The sequence below is a fragment of the Anabrus simplex genome, chromosome 3 (genome assembly GCF_040414725.1).
Source record: "Anabrus simplex isolate iqAnaSimp1 chromosome 3, ASM4041472v1, whole genome shotgun sequence".
Lineage (NCBI taxonomy): Eukaryota > Metazoa > Arthropoda > Insecta > Orthoptera > Tettigoniidae > Anabrus > Anabrus simplex.
Window position 1 is genome coordinate 264,532,389 of NC_090267.1, and position 14,909 is coordinate 264,547,297.

Consider the following 14,909-nt stretch of genomic DNA (forward strand, 5'->3'; position numbering starts at 1 on the left):
ATAAGGGGGTGAATTGTTTAAATGAGTATATTTATCTCAAAAACTCAAAAGTTTACAGATTGACAAATTGGTATTGGGAATCTCTTTTAAAAATAAAGAAATATGTCGTTTTTTTTGTTTTCATAAAATCACATTAAGCGGGGTGAAAAGGGTGAAAAAGGGATTGAATACCTTTTATGAGGATACTTATATCTCAAAAACTGAAGATGTTACAGACATCAAAATTGGTACCGGTGCTGGTATTTGGAATCTCTTTTAAAAATAAAGGAACACATATTTTTTGTTTTTAGAAAATGTAATTGATGGGGGGTGTACAGGAGTGACAAAGGGGGTGAATTTTTAAAAGGACTATACCTACAGCGCATCTCAGAACATGTTACAGATGTGAAAACTGGTATTTGAAATCTCCTGTAAAAGTAAAGAAACATAGATAATTTGTTTTTGGAAAATCCACTTAAAGGAAACTGAAAAAGGGGTTGAATTTGTAAAATGAGCATATCTACAGTATATCTCAACAACTTAACATATAACAAATGTGAAAATTAGTATTTTTAATCTATTTTAAAAATAAAGGAGCATGTATTTTTTTTATAGAAAAACCAGAAAAGCAGGTTGAATTATTTTTATTAGGATACTGATATCTCAAAAACTGAAGATGTTGCAGATGTGAACATTGGTATTTGGAGTCTCCTTTAAAATAAAGAAATACATATTTTTTTGTTTTTGGAAAATCCACTTAAAGGGGCTCAAAGAATTGAAAAATTAATTGAATTCCTTGTATGAGGATATTTATATCTTAAAACCTAAAGATGTTGCAAATGTAAAAATTGGTATTTGGAATCTCCTTTAAAAATAAAGAAACACATATTCTTTTGTTTTAGGAAAATCCACTTAAGTGGGGGTGGGGTGAAATAATTGACAAATTAGTTGAATTAGATACTTAAATCTAAACAAAAAATATGTTACAGGCATGAAAATTGGTATTTGGAATCTCTTTTAAACATAAAGAAACACATATTTTTTTGTTTTAGGAAAATCTACTTAAAGGGGGGGTGGGTGAAATAATTGACAAATTAGTTGAATTATTTCTACAAGGATACTAAAAAACTAAAAAAAAGAAAACTGAAAATGTTATAGACATGAAAGTTGGTATTATGAATCTCCTTTAAAAATAAAGGAACACATATTTTTGTTTTCAGAAAGTTCCACTTAAGGGGGAGCAGGGTGGAAAGAAGTGAAGAAGAAGCTGAACTGTTTTTATAAGGATATTTATATCTCAAAAAGTGAAGATGTTACAGATGTGGAAATAGGTATTTGAAATCTCCTCTAAAAATAAATAAACATGTTTTTTCCTGATTTGAGAGAAGACTGTTTCTCATATGTACTGTTGTATGTCGCATGGAAATCTTAGCCCCAAAAAGCTATACCACAAAGAGGTTCTGGCATAAAATGAAACTCAATTTTTCGGTGAGTTTTTATACTTTAGGGATTTTCAGATAATGTCTTAGTACAAAACCGAGGACTTTTATCAAATTACAAAATCCACTTGAGTAAAGCTGCGGGTAACTGCTTGTCTCAGATAAACTGTGTTCAGAATCAATTGAACATACATTGCACTATAAAATAAAATTATTGCTTATGTTATCTGTGAACTATTCAAATATCAGAATTAAAGACAGTTATATAATTTGACATCCCTGACTTGCTCATACATTAAACTGTGCAATACTTTATTACCTGGTTCCCACAAAATGCCCTCATGTTTGGTGACGCTCATCAGCATAGGGCGTCCTTTAAATTTGGGGTCACTCATGATGTCCAGAGGCAACCTGTCGAGGAAATTGCCATCCAGTACTGGATTAGTACCACGCATTTCACTGTGTGCCTTCGACCTCTCATCAGCCTGTCGAAATGAAACATTGTTATTGCTATTCCATAAAGAATTTTTTCTTACCAATGAGGAATATCAAGCATTGTAACAAAATTTTGAGGAAACAACAGGATAGGAAGGAAGATGAGAAGATGGTAGAGTATTCTAACTGAGCTATGGAAAAGACCCCCATAGCCTGTTCATTTTACGTACATCAGCAGTAGAGATAGATGAGAATGGATTATGAAACAAACTCGCTGTAGTACGGGACAATCATATAGAATGTGCAAAGTTATCTAACTCTCCAGCTAGTTCCTGTCAATATTCAGGCAGGCTGTTTTACTCAGGGTGCAGCAGTAATTCCATCTATTGGGGATGAGGTGGCAGCTGAAGGGACAAATCACATCACAACAATGGTCAATGTAATGTTATTGTTGATCATTTTTATGAACTTTCGATATTGTAGGCCTTTACATTTAGTTTTCTTGCAACCCTGGGATATTAGGGCATCTAATGTAAAGGCAGTCCTTCTTTCTTTCATGACCCCTGCTTGTCTTTTCTTCAAGCAATTGTACCTTTAAGATTTTTTCTCATTTTTTATGATCATCTTCACAATATTCCTTGTCGATATGGACCAATGACCACATGGTTTTACACCTTAAGATAATCAGTACAAAAACCATCACCAGTTAACATGATTAAACAATATTTCCATGTTAGCAATGCTTGGCATTTATAAGACCTATGGATTAAGCAACGAAAGTCTAAATTCATGAATTCTTTTATCACAATCAGTATGGTAAATCTGTTTATGATATAAATGATCAGAAATTGCATTCTCTATAACTTTTGTTATGTAATACTTTTTGTTAGGACCAACAACATAGGCATTTAAAAAATTACATTTCAGGCACCTTCCCCTAAACTACCATTTCATCCGGTATGAATACAATTATTTATAGCCTACATTGTAGTAACTTATTCCCTGACTTTATCTACCAATTTTCATTAAATTCTGTCCACCCATTTTCTCGTGGTTCGGCGTTGATATGGACTTCGCAAAAAAATTCATGAATATCTCTGTTATCATAGCCGGTACAGTAAAAATGTACTAAATGTAAATGATAGGAAATTGAATTAAATATAATTTTATTTATGTAGTACTTATCAATAGGACCACTAATAACAAATATTTGAGAATTAAATTTTAGGCCTTCCCCTAAACTACCATTTCACTCAGCGTGAATAAAATAATGTATAGCCTAGATCATAGTGCCTCATTTCTTGACTTCACATACCAATTTTCATTAAATTCTCTTCAGCCATTTTCTCGTGATGCCCATATATACAAACAGACAGACAGACCACGGAAAATTAAAACGTGCATTTCCTTGTTATTGTGGACATGACTGATACAGAAATATCATTATTTTAAAATTCTGAGCAATGTACAAACAAAACTCTTTATTTTATATACACTGATGTTCATAAAAAACACAACGCTTTGAAAGACTAGAGATAAAAAGTTCATATTCTCAGGACATGTTCATTAGCATGTTCTGCAGAAACGATTAGCATTTCAGTCACTTAGGTTCAGCAAGTGTCCTGTTGCCTAATAGATACTGGGTCCTCCATGGGCACTGATAACTTGTTCCATGCATGATGGCATCGATGCATATAAGGCGTGAATGATATAGATGTTGATTCCCATAGGGAACCTGAAATATTTGTCCTGAATGAGTTAATTTATAATACCAATATAAATGGTCCGTTATTGGACATTATAAATTTTCCAGCTAACTCATTCCTGGTTGCCAGTGTTTTACCCCCATGTGCTAAGTTGGGCTCATCAGTTGGTACATAGCAAACCCACCAAGATGCATGGCTAGTGCATACCGTGGAGGCCACTGTGTAGCCTACTTGGAACCACTGGCAATGCCAATGCACTGTGAGAGACTTTGTTTCATTGCCAAAAATTGATGCCTGCTTGGCCATCAGATGATATGGATGTTGATTCCCATAGGGAACCTGAAATATTTGTCCCAAATGAGTAAATTTGTAATACCAATATAAATGGTTCATTATTGGACATTATAAATTTTCCAGCTAACTCATTCCTGGTTGCCAGCATTTCAGCCCCGTGTGCTAAATTGGGCTCATCTGTTGGTACAAGTAGCCTACGCAGTGGCCTCCATGGTATGGACTAGCCATGCGTCTTGGTGGGTGTGCTATGTACCAGCTGATGAGCCCAACTTAGCAAATGGGGGCAAAATGCTGGCAACCAGAAATGAGTTACCTGGAAAATTTATAATGTCCAATAACGGACCATTTATATTGGTATTATAAGGTGCGAATGGCCTCCTGGTGTATAGCCATCAATGTTGCATTCACTTGGTTCCACAGTTCATCTTTGGTGGTTAGCATTGGGTCACAGCGCTGCACCCGTTATTTCACCATATCCCACACATATTCGATTGGCGACAAGTCCGGTGATCGGACAAGAGTCAGACATCCTGTGACAACAAGAAGGCACATGTTCATGCAGCAACATGTGGTTGCGCATTGTCCTGCTGAAATATGGTGTCTGGGGTGTCATTCAGAAAGGGTATGGCCACGAGTCGCAGGATATCATTCATGTAGGTCAAACTGATCACAGTGCCCTGGACATGCACCAGCTGTGATTTGTGGTTGTACACAATAGCTCCCACACCATAAGGCCTTGTGTTGGCACTGCATGTCTTCTGCTAATGCAGTCAATGTGATGCCTCTGCCCCTGTCTGCAGTGAACCAAAATGTGGCCATCATTTTCAAAACAAACAGAACCCCTGATTCATCCAAAAACACTATCTGCTGCCATTCCTGTCCTCAGTGAATCGTTCCATACACCATTGCAATCTAGCGTGTTTATGCACATTAGTCAAATGTAGTCCGGCTCCATGGCTAAATGGTTAGCGTGCTGGCCTTTGGCCACAGGGGTCCCGGGTTCGATTCCTGGCAGGGTCGGGAATTTTAACCTTAATTGGTTAATTTCACTGGCACGGGGGCTGGGTGTATGTGTCGTCTTCATCATCATTTCATCCTCATCACGACGCGCAGGTCGCCTACGGGAGTCAAGTCAAAAGACCTGCATCTGGCGAGCCGAACTTGTCCTCGGACACTCCCGGCACTAAAAGCCATACGCTATTTCATTTCAGTCAAATGTAGGTGGAGAAGTGGACGACGTGCTGATAACCCAGACCGTAATAAACAGTGACAGACTGTCACTCCTGATAATGTACGATGTGTTACACTGTTCAACTATTGTCTCAGAGCCGAAGAGGATGCAGATCTGTCCAGCAATGCCATTCGGATGAGGTGTCGATCTTCTCGGGGGATGGTCTGGGTGGTGCGACCAGACCCATCTTGTCGTGTTCTGCGGCCTTCTTTGAACCATTCTGTACACACCCGTTGCACTGCTGACACACTTCGCCCCACAGGAGCAGCAGTTTCCCGGATGGATGCATCACGTTCTCTCATGCCAATAATGCGCCCTCTTTCAAACTCACTCATTTGACGGCACGGTTCTTGCATACATCTGCGAGGCATCCTGCACATCTGCTCAAGTCACACTGATCCATTACCTTCAGTCTATAGCAACAACGAGAGCCGCAGGCACATTTTATCAGTTGGTGGTGGTGCGCCGAGATATCGATGTGGACCTTGAACCTGAGGGTCAACATGGTTCAAATGCTAATAATTTCTTCAGAACATACTAATGCACATGTCCTGTGAATATGAACTTCCTATCTCTAGTCTTTCAAGGTGTTCTGAACATGAGTGTATACATATGTTATTGTCATTCTCCCTTATCCTCATGCAGCCAATTCCTCTCTGATTGTCTCCTCTCCAATCACCGGTACCATCACTTTATATCAGTGATGGATAAACTTTTCATGTCTGAGGGCTACTTTTCATTACAGAAGCCATAGGTGCTCTAGGTATAGACGTAGGCACAAATTCAAAGATTTAAAGAAAATGAAGATAAATACAGTAAAGGCCAATTCATAAAATTGACTCTGATTATTTAAAATTTGTCCACCTCTGTAGTGTTATCAGTTAGCACTGTTAGCTCCTATCTTTGGAGATCTGAGTTTGATTTGTAATACTGAAAGAAATTTAAGATTGGTAGGAGGGATGGTATATGGTTAAAAAGGTACCTGCAGCTCTCCTCCATTTTGGGGGTACCTGAAAAGAACTGGGACCATCACAGGATGAGGACTTGAATTTAGATTTACATTAAAATTCAAATTAAAAAACATAATCACTGCCTATTTATTTTATAAATAAATAAGACATACACACTTATCTTTCATCATAAAAAAAATAAGAACTACTCTCATTATTGGGTTTTTTCTTAACATCTTCTCATTCATTATGACTAAAATCTGAAGTTTATATATGAAGTTTATAACTAAAATCTTCTACAAAACTGGTGAGAATTTTACTGCCAATACACCACCATTAGATAGAATAGATTTTGGCATTAAAAAGAAATTAATTTAGGAGTATTTATGCCACCATTTATCACTTCTATGATGGAAGTGATATTTTATAATGGAAAATTGAGTGTTAAAATATCAATGTATGAACTGCTGAACTTTCTAGATTTTCCAATTTACCAACTAAATGAACATTAAAAAAGTAACTAAAGGAACATCTAAAACTGAAATTAAAATGTGAACATTAACAAACAGGGTAAACTTACATGGACCTGGTTACTCATTTAAAAAAAAGTAATTTGAACACAACCATGAAATGTTTAACACAAATTAATTCAATTTTACTTTTATATACCTTTCAAGCCTGGTATTCAGTGAAAACATCACTATTCAAGGTAATACACTGACTGATGTCAAGGAGGGGTGACTGAGCTCCTCAGGGCTATGTTCTTCTTATACATGAGAATGTTTCATAGCCTGCTTGGTGACCATGATTGTTAAGATGTCAAGTCTATTCGGTCCAGCACCATGGTTAGCCAATTCAAGTCCCGCTGGTCAAAAACTCTTCACCATCAGAATATTGGCCAGTAGAGATTGTATACAATTCCGTATCACCAGATTGCATGCCAAAAGCATGGATTCAATTTCAAACCTCTCCATAGTGTTTAAATGGAGTGAAGGCAATTGATGCTGTTGATGGTAATTCCTCTGTCAAAAGGGGATGTTAAGCCTTGGACAGATCCCTTGATGCTATTCAACAGGAGTAGGCTATGTGCCTCCCTTCCTAATATCATATATATCATGTCATTCATCTAATTAAATCCTCTGAGGAGGTTGATGTCAGGAAGGGCATCTAGTCATAAAAAATGTCTATGAAAATCAATGTCACTTCATACCCGAACCCCCAGAAAAATGGGACAGTGAGGTTTCATAAAAATGTAATTTCACTCTTGTTTCATAGAAATACACACGTTCCACATTTCATAATCAAATTTCTTCTAACGCTTTTCCCATGCCGGTGGGGTCACGGATGCAAACTATGTTGAACATGTGGACTTGGCCCATTTTACAGTCAGGTGCCTTTTCCGACACCAACCCTGTGTAGAGGGATGTATTCACTGTTGCGTCTTTCTGTAGAGGTAGGTAGTGTGGTGTGTCATGTAAATATGAAGAGGAATGTGGTACAAACACAAACACCGAGTCCCAAAACTGTAGGAATTAACCACACACAGTTAAAATCTCTGGTGCAGTGGAAATCAAACTCAGGGCCCTCGGAACCAAAGGCCAGTATGTCAACCATTCAACCAAAGGGCCAGACAGATTAAAAATCCATGATGATTCATTTGTCTTCTAAACGTTAAACACAATTACTTTTATAGCATTTGGCCACAACTTGCATTTATTGCAATTCCAAAAATCTACCATTTCAACTGAACATTAATTCAGCAGACAAATGCACTGTAATCATCCTGAGAGTTTTATAACACTAAAGGAGTTTGATTTTAATTTAAATGGTTTAAACTTTTGACACCAGTACAGTGACTTTATTACTCTATTAAAATATTCCCTGCTCAAAATACAAATTAAAAATTTGAAAATAATAATCTTCATGCTCAGAGGTGGATAGTTTTTGCACCTCCCAAAGGCAACATTTTGATTTTTCTGCAGTGGTCAAGGTTTTCCATTAGCACAGGGGCAATCAGCAATCATTGTCCATACCATTGTGCAGTTTAATGTGAAGTGTGCAAAGGGCTTGTGTTGGAAAGGTACATCACTCCTGACTGCCACACTGTATCTCGCTCTCTCCCACCCACCCATCTCACTGTACACTAACTGTAGCAGTGCACGGTGCCTAATCAACTGTAGGTGTAGTATATTTCATATGGAGCATTTTGAATATCAAAACTATAACATAGTTCCTTTTAAATTTATTTCTGGTTTTGTCATCTTGTAATGATTTTGGTGATATCAGGAATAACATTATCATCTGACTGATAAAAAGCTCTGAAATATTCTTCAGGTTTTCATTCATCAGATTCAATCATAGTCTTTGTTTTATAATTTTGAGGATACACTGAAGCCGTTCACATATATAATTGAACCCAAACATGGAGAACACTTAGACTCGATGAATTCGAAGAAAGCAAGCCTGGGGGAAGTACAATAAAACGCACACAAACTCCTCTCTCTATGAAATATACCCAGTTACTAAGTATTACACTGCAAATACAGAGTTCTAACTGCAAACATTCTGGCACATCTGCCGAGTTTAGAGAAAATTGCCTCAGAAATACATTGAACATGGGATGTAGTTCGATAGTCATAGAGGATGGTTAACTAGTTGTACTTCCTCTTAAAACAATAATCACCACTACCACCGCACTGCAGTAACATCCTGAAAGAAGAGTTCTGACCGACCGACAAAATTAATTGATTAATTAATTGGGCTTTCTGAAAATAATCGTACTGTAAACAAGTGTGCTGCAGCCCCAACCATAAGTATTCCCCTTTCCCACACCTGGGATTTGAGAAAAGGGTCAAAACTGCACTATGTAGTGCACACTGGCACAGCAGCAGCCACATGTGCAACATGTACCATGTGAGTAGCCCTGCATTAGCAGCTATAATCGTGCATATGAACTAGATGTTATGTGGTACTTTCAATGATATCAACAGCATTGTTCTTTCCCCATCTCAGTGTGGAGTGGGTTTCTCATGTACTTGTATCTCAATGTTGGCGGAATAGCCTTTCTGATGGCGCCCAACACTACTTTCAGTTTTTTTGTACACAATTCAAGAATGACTTCAATTTCAACATGAGAGCCACCAGGTACAGCTGTGATCATCACCCACCTGAAACTGGTCGTACGCCCTCACCAAAGAGAGAGGGTCAAGACTTCGGAGACAGGATACTAGCTGCTCCGTTGGTTCACAGCCAGCATATTTGGCAATGGACAAACCGTCCGACACGGGCTCAATGCCAACAGCCCAAAAGGTCACAGCAGACCCACTGAAGAGCATCACTTTCTTTATGATATCTGAAACATATCATAACACAGATATAAAACTTCACTACCATTACCCTATGTTTGTTTGCCCGCAAGGCTATTCTTCACATCAAAACAATTAACACAGGCGTGGCCAGTGTGTTGATCAGCAAGCCATTAAAGGTAGCCCACAGTGATATATATCACACTGACTGTCAATAATTGAGTCTGTTGTTGGAGAAAGGAAAAACTATATTTCTGTGAAAGTATACCTCTTGTGTCTTCTTTATTTTGTCCATGTCTGACACGATGACCAACAGTTTTAAATGAAATACTGTGTGAAACATGTTTTAAAAGATAGTATTTAGAATAGTTGTTGTTGAGTCATCAGTCCATAGACTGGTTTGATGCAGCTCTCCATGCCACCCTATCCTGTGCTAACCTTTTCATTTCTACGTAACTATTGCATCCTACATCTGCTCTAATCTGTTTGTCATATTCATACCTTGGTCTACCCCTACCGTTCTTGCCACCTACACTTCCTTCAGAAACCAACTGAACAAGTCCTGGGTGTCTTAAGATGTGTCCTATCATTCTATCTCTTCTTCTCGTCAAATGTAGCCAAATCGATCTCCTCTCACCAATTCGATTCACTATCTCTTCATTCGTGATTCGATCTATCCATCTCACCTTCAGCATTCTTCTGTAACACCACATTTCAAAAGCTTCTATTCTCTTTCTTTCTGAGCTAGTTATCGTCCATGTTTCACTTCCATACAATGCCACGCTCCACACAAAAGTCTTCAAAAACATCTTTCTAATTCCGATATCAATGTTTGAAGTGAGCAAATTTCTTTTCTTAAGAAAGCTCTTCCTTGCTTGTGCTAGTCTGCATTTTATGTCCTCCTTACTTCTGCCATCGTTGGTTATTTTACCACCCAAGTAACAATATTCATCTACTTCCTTTAAGACTTCGTTTCCTAATCTAATATTTCCTACATCACCTGCCTTCGTTCGACTGCATTCCATTACTTTTGTTTTGGACTTATTTATTTTCATCTTGTACTCCTTACCTAAGACTTCATCCATACCATTCAGCAACTTCTCAAGATCTTCTGCAGTCTCAGATAAAATAACAATATCATCGGCAAATCTCAAGGTTTTGATTTCCTCTCCTTGGACTGTGATTCCCTTTCCAAATTTCTCTTTGATTTCCTTTACTGCCTGTTCTATGTAAACATTGAAAAGGAGAGGGGACAAACTGAAGCCTTGCCTCACTCCTTTCTGGATTGCTGCTTCTTTTTCAAAGCCCTCGATTCTTATCACTGCAGACTGATTTTTATACAGGTTGTAGATAATTCTTCGTTCTCGGTATCTGATCCTTATCATCTTCAGAATCATAAATAGCCTGGTCCAATCAACATTATCGAATGCCTTTTCTAGATCTACGAATGCCATGTACGTGGGCTTGTCCTTCTTGATTCGATCCTCTAAGATTAGACGTAAAGTCAGGATTGCTTCACGTGTGCCTACATTTCTTCTGAAGCCAAATTGATCTTCCCCCAACTCAGCGTCAACTTGTTTTTCCATTCTTCTGTAAATAATACGTGTTAAAATTTTGCAGGCATGAGATACTAAACTAATAGTGCGGTAGTTTTCACACCTGTCAGCACCGGCTTTCTTGGGAATAGGTATAACAACATTCTGCCGAAAATCGGATGGGACTTCTCCTGTCTCATACATCTTGCACACTAAATGAAATAACCTTACCATGCTGGTTTCTCCTAAGGCAGTCAGTAATTCAGAGGGAATATCATCAATTCCAGGTGCCTTGTTCCTATTTAGGTCACTCACAGCTCTGTCAAACTCTGACCTCAAAATTGGGTCTCCCATTTCATCAGCATCAACAGCCTCTTCATGTTCCAGAACGAAATTATCCACATCGTTACCTTGATACAACTGTTGGATATGCTCCTGCCATTTTTCTGCTTTGTCTTATTTCCCTAGAAGTGGCTTTCCATCTGAGCTCTTAGTATTCATGCACCTAGATTTCCTTTCTCCAAAGGTTTCCTTGATTTTCCTGTATGCAGCATCTACCTTTCCCAGGACCATACAGCCTTCGACATCCTTGCACTTCTCCTTCAGCCATTCTTCCTTAGCTACCTTGCACTTTCTATCCACTTCATTCTTTAATCGCCTGTATTCTTTTCTGCCCTCTTCATTTCTAGCATTCTTGTATTTTCGTCGTTCATCAATCAGGTCTAGTATCTCCTGAGTTATCCACTGATTCTTAGTTGATCTTTTCTTCCTTCCTAACATTTCTTCAGCAGCCCTACTGACTTCATTTTTCATGACTCTCCACTCTTCCTCTACTGTGTTTCCTTCGGCCTTTTCATTTAGTCCTTGTGCAACATGTTCCTTGAAACAATCCATCACACTCTTTTCTTTCAACTTGTCTAGATCCCATCTTTTTGCATTCTTTCCTTTCTTCAATTTCTTCAACTTCAGATGGCATTTCATGACCAACAAGTTGTGGTCAGAGTCCACGTCTGCTCCTGGGAAAGTTTTGCAATCCAACACCTGGTTTCTGAATCTCTGCCTAATCATAATGAAGTCTATTTGATACCTTCCAGTGTCTCCAGGTCTCGTCCACGTATACAGCCGTCGTTTGTGGTGTTTGAACCAAGTATTGGCGAGGACTAAATTATGGTCAGTGCAGAATTCAACCAGCCGACTTCCTCTTTCGTTCCTTTGTCCCAATCCAAATTCTCCTACTGTGCTACCTTCTCTTCCTTGGCCTACCACTGTGTTCCAGTCTCCCATCACAATTAGATTCTCGTTACCTTTGACATATTGTATTAAATCTTCTATCTCCTCATATATTCCTTCAATTTCTTCATCATCCGCTGAACTAGTAGGCATATAGACCTGCACTATTGTGGTGGGCATTGGTTTGGTGTCTATCTTGGCGACAATAATTCTTTCACTATGCTGGTCGTAGTAGCTTATCCGCTGCCCTATTTTCTTATTCATTATTAAACCAACTCCTGCATTACCCCTGTTTGATTTCGTGTTGATAATTCGGTAGTCGCCTGACCAAAAATCCTGTTCTTCCTGCCAACGTACTTCACTTATACCAACTACATCTAACTTTAGCCTATCCATCTCCCTTTTCAGATTTTCTAACCTACCACAACGATTCAAACTTCTAACATTCCACGCTCCGACTCGCAGAATGTCAGTATCCATCTTCCTGATGATCGCCCCCTCTCGTGTAGTCCCCACCCGGAGATCCGAATGGGGGACTAGTTTACCTCCGGAATATTTTACCTGGGAGGAAGCCATCATCAGTACATCATTCATACAGAGAGAGCTGCATGTTCTCGGGAGGTGGTTACGGCTGTAGTTCCCGTTGCTTTCAGCCGTGTAGCAGTATCAACACAGCTAAGCCATGTTGAGTATTATTACAAGGCCGTATCAGTCAATCATCTAGACTGCCACCCTTGCAACTACCGAAAGGCTGCTACCCCCCTTTCGATGAACCATTCGTTAGTCTGGTCTCTCAACAGATACCCATCCGATATGGTTGCACCTGCGGCTCGGCTATCTGCATCATTGGGACACGCAAGCCTCCCCACCGCGGCAAGGTCACATGGTTCGCAGAGGAGGATTTAGAATAGAACAGACCTAATTCCTTTCCCTATTCACAAGCTGCTTTCAAACAATAATTCCATGCCTTTATTTCTTAAACAATTTTTTTTAAATGCTATTTATTCGGGGCATCAACCTAGAAAGAGCTTTTGCCCCCATTGTGGACCATATGTTATGAACCTGCATGTATTTGGGAATTGCAGAAGTGTAAAGTGTTGAATGTGAGGAAAGGAACATTAAGGATGACACAAACATCCAGTCTCCAGGCCAGGGATATTAATCATTTACAATTATAAAGCCCTGACCCGGCCAGTAATCGAACCCGGGGCCGCCGGGTGACAGACGGACGCATTACGCCCTACACCGTGGGGCCGCACAACAATAATCATTAAGTAGCTATGTTACTAGTTTGTTTTAAGATGATTGTTGTATGTCCTCCGCTCTCTTCGCTCAGCGCCAGCCAGCCGCACGCACGCAAGCGTGGATCATTCGAGACTCGAGGCGCAGTCTTCAGTGCGCGTGTCTGTTACGTCGTGTGCAGTATATAAGGAGCTCCCTGTCTGTCACTTATTAGGATTCTCCCCAGTGTCCTGCTCCAGAATACACTGAACGTCGAACACGGAGGCTACTCCTCTTAAAAATGTGTCTCGACCAGGTGGACGGAATTCTGGTAGTATGAGGTTTCACCTCAGGTCACTACTCCACTTTCCCGTTCCTTCATCCATGTCGAGCCCCGAGGTTGTATGCCACACATCCCCAAGCTCTCTCAAGCTCCGACACACATGTTAGATTCTCTAAATGTGAACATAGCTTTCATTTAGTACAAACTTATGAACTCAGACACTTCAAGTTAGAAGGAACTCTCTTAGCTAATCTATGCTAGGGCAAATGATAGTTTTCAACTATCACGAACTATATCTTTCCCAAGAACTATCTTTTCAAGATAGCAGTGAGTGTAAATACATTCAGAGTGTACATAGTGTATAGAAACAGAAACTCTCTCAAGATTAATCATCTACTTTGCTTCAAGACAATTTTATGTTTTATTCCTGTACATACTGTAGAATTCTGTGTGAAGCAAATAAATAAGTTGTGTTCTTGTAAACCTTATCTTGTTTACAACAATGATATTCACTAATCAATCATTTGATCAAGTAGTATGTAATGGTGGTGGTGGTGATTTTTGTTTTAAGAGGAAGTACAACTAGGCAAACATAATCTCTGAACAGTTTTGTACTATGCAGTGTTCTGTGCAGCATGGATTTGAGCTCTTTGGCTTAATCAGTGAGTGTCAGCTCAGTGAACCAGTAAGTCAGTGAATAAGGAAATCAACTGTAAATGCTAGAGAACTCGGGGACTGTGTTTGTGTGTTTTGTGGAGTGAACTACTCTGAGGATGATGCAACAGTGTAAGAGGAGTTTGATGTCCTGAGTGCTGTGTGGTTGGCAAAGTTAGTGAGCATAAACTGTTTGGAGTGAAAAATCTTGAATCCACTTATAAATACCTCTATATCTTAGTTTTAATACCACCTCTGGCTATATCCTGATAGATGCAGTATTTATGCAACTGTCTCTTGGAACAGGCCTGAGCAAAATGTAGTTTTAACTGATATCTCTGTCTAGTTCATGGCTGTGGCAGTATAGAAGTTGCTGTGCTGAGGGATGGGTAATGTTATTCGGACTACAACTAATAAATCTAAGTGTAGTGAAAGGTGTTGATTATAAGGCCAAGTGTGCTGTAATAACACTTTCTGGCTCAGTGAGGAAAGCAGTGACAAGCAACTTCACTCTTCATCCTGCCTAGTATACTTCTTTATAGTGCCACCAATGGTTTTTGTAGTTTCCTTATAACTCTGTAACCTTTGATGGTGCTATGTGAGGCTCCAATAAGCCGCTGGCCTGAGAATGGACAGACAGTAGCAAT

The 14,909-nt window shown here is 39.1% G+C and overlaps 1 protein-coding gene across 1 annotated transcript in view; it reads right to left on the bottom strand.

The window, feature by feature from the left end:
• LOC136867209 (carboxylesterase 1F) overlaps nt 1-14,909 on the bottom strand; it is a 141,039-nt gene that overhangs the window by 59,083 nt on the left and 67,047 nt on the right. The window contains exons 6-7 of the mRNA XM_067144341.2: nt 9,202-9,386; nt 1,738-1,903 (exon numbers count right to left, since the gene is read on the bottom strand). Coding sequence (XP_067000442.2) covers nt 1,738-1,903; nt 9,202-9,386 — 351 coding nt within the window. The remainder of the gene's footprint in view (nt 1-1,737; nt 1,904-9,201; nt 9,387-14,909) is intronic.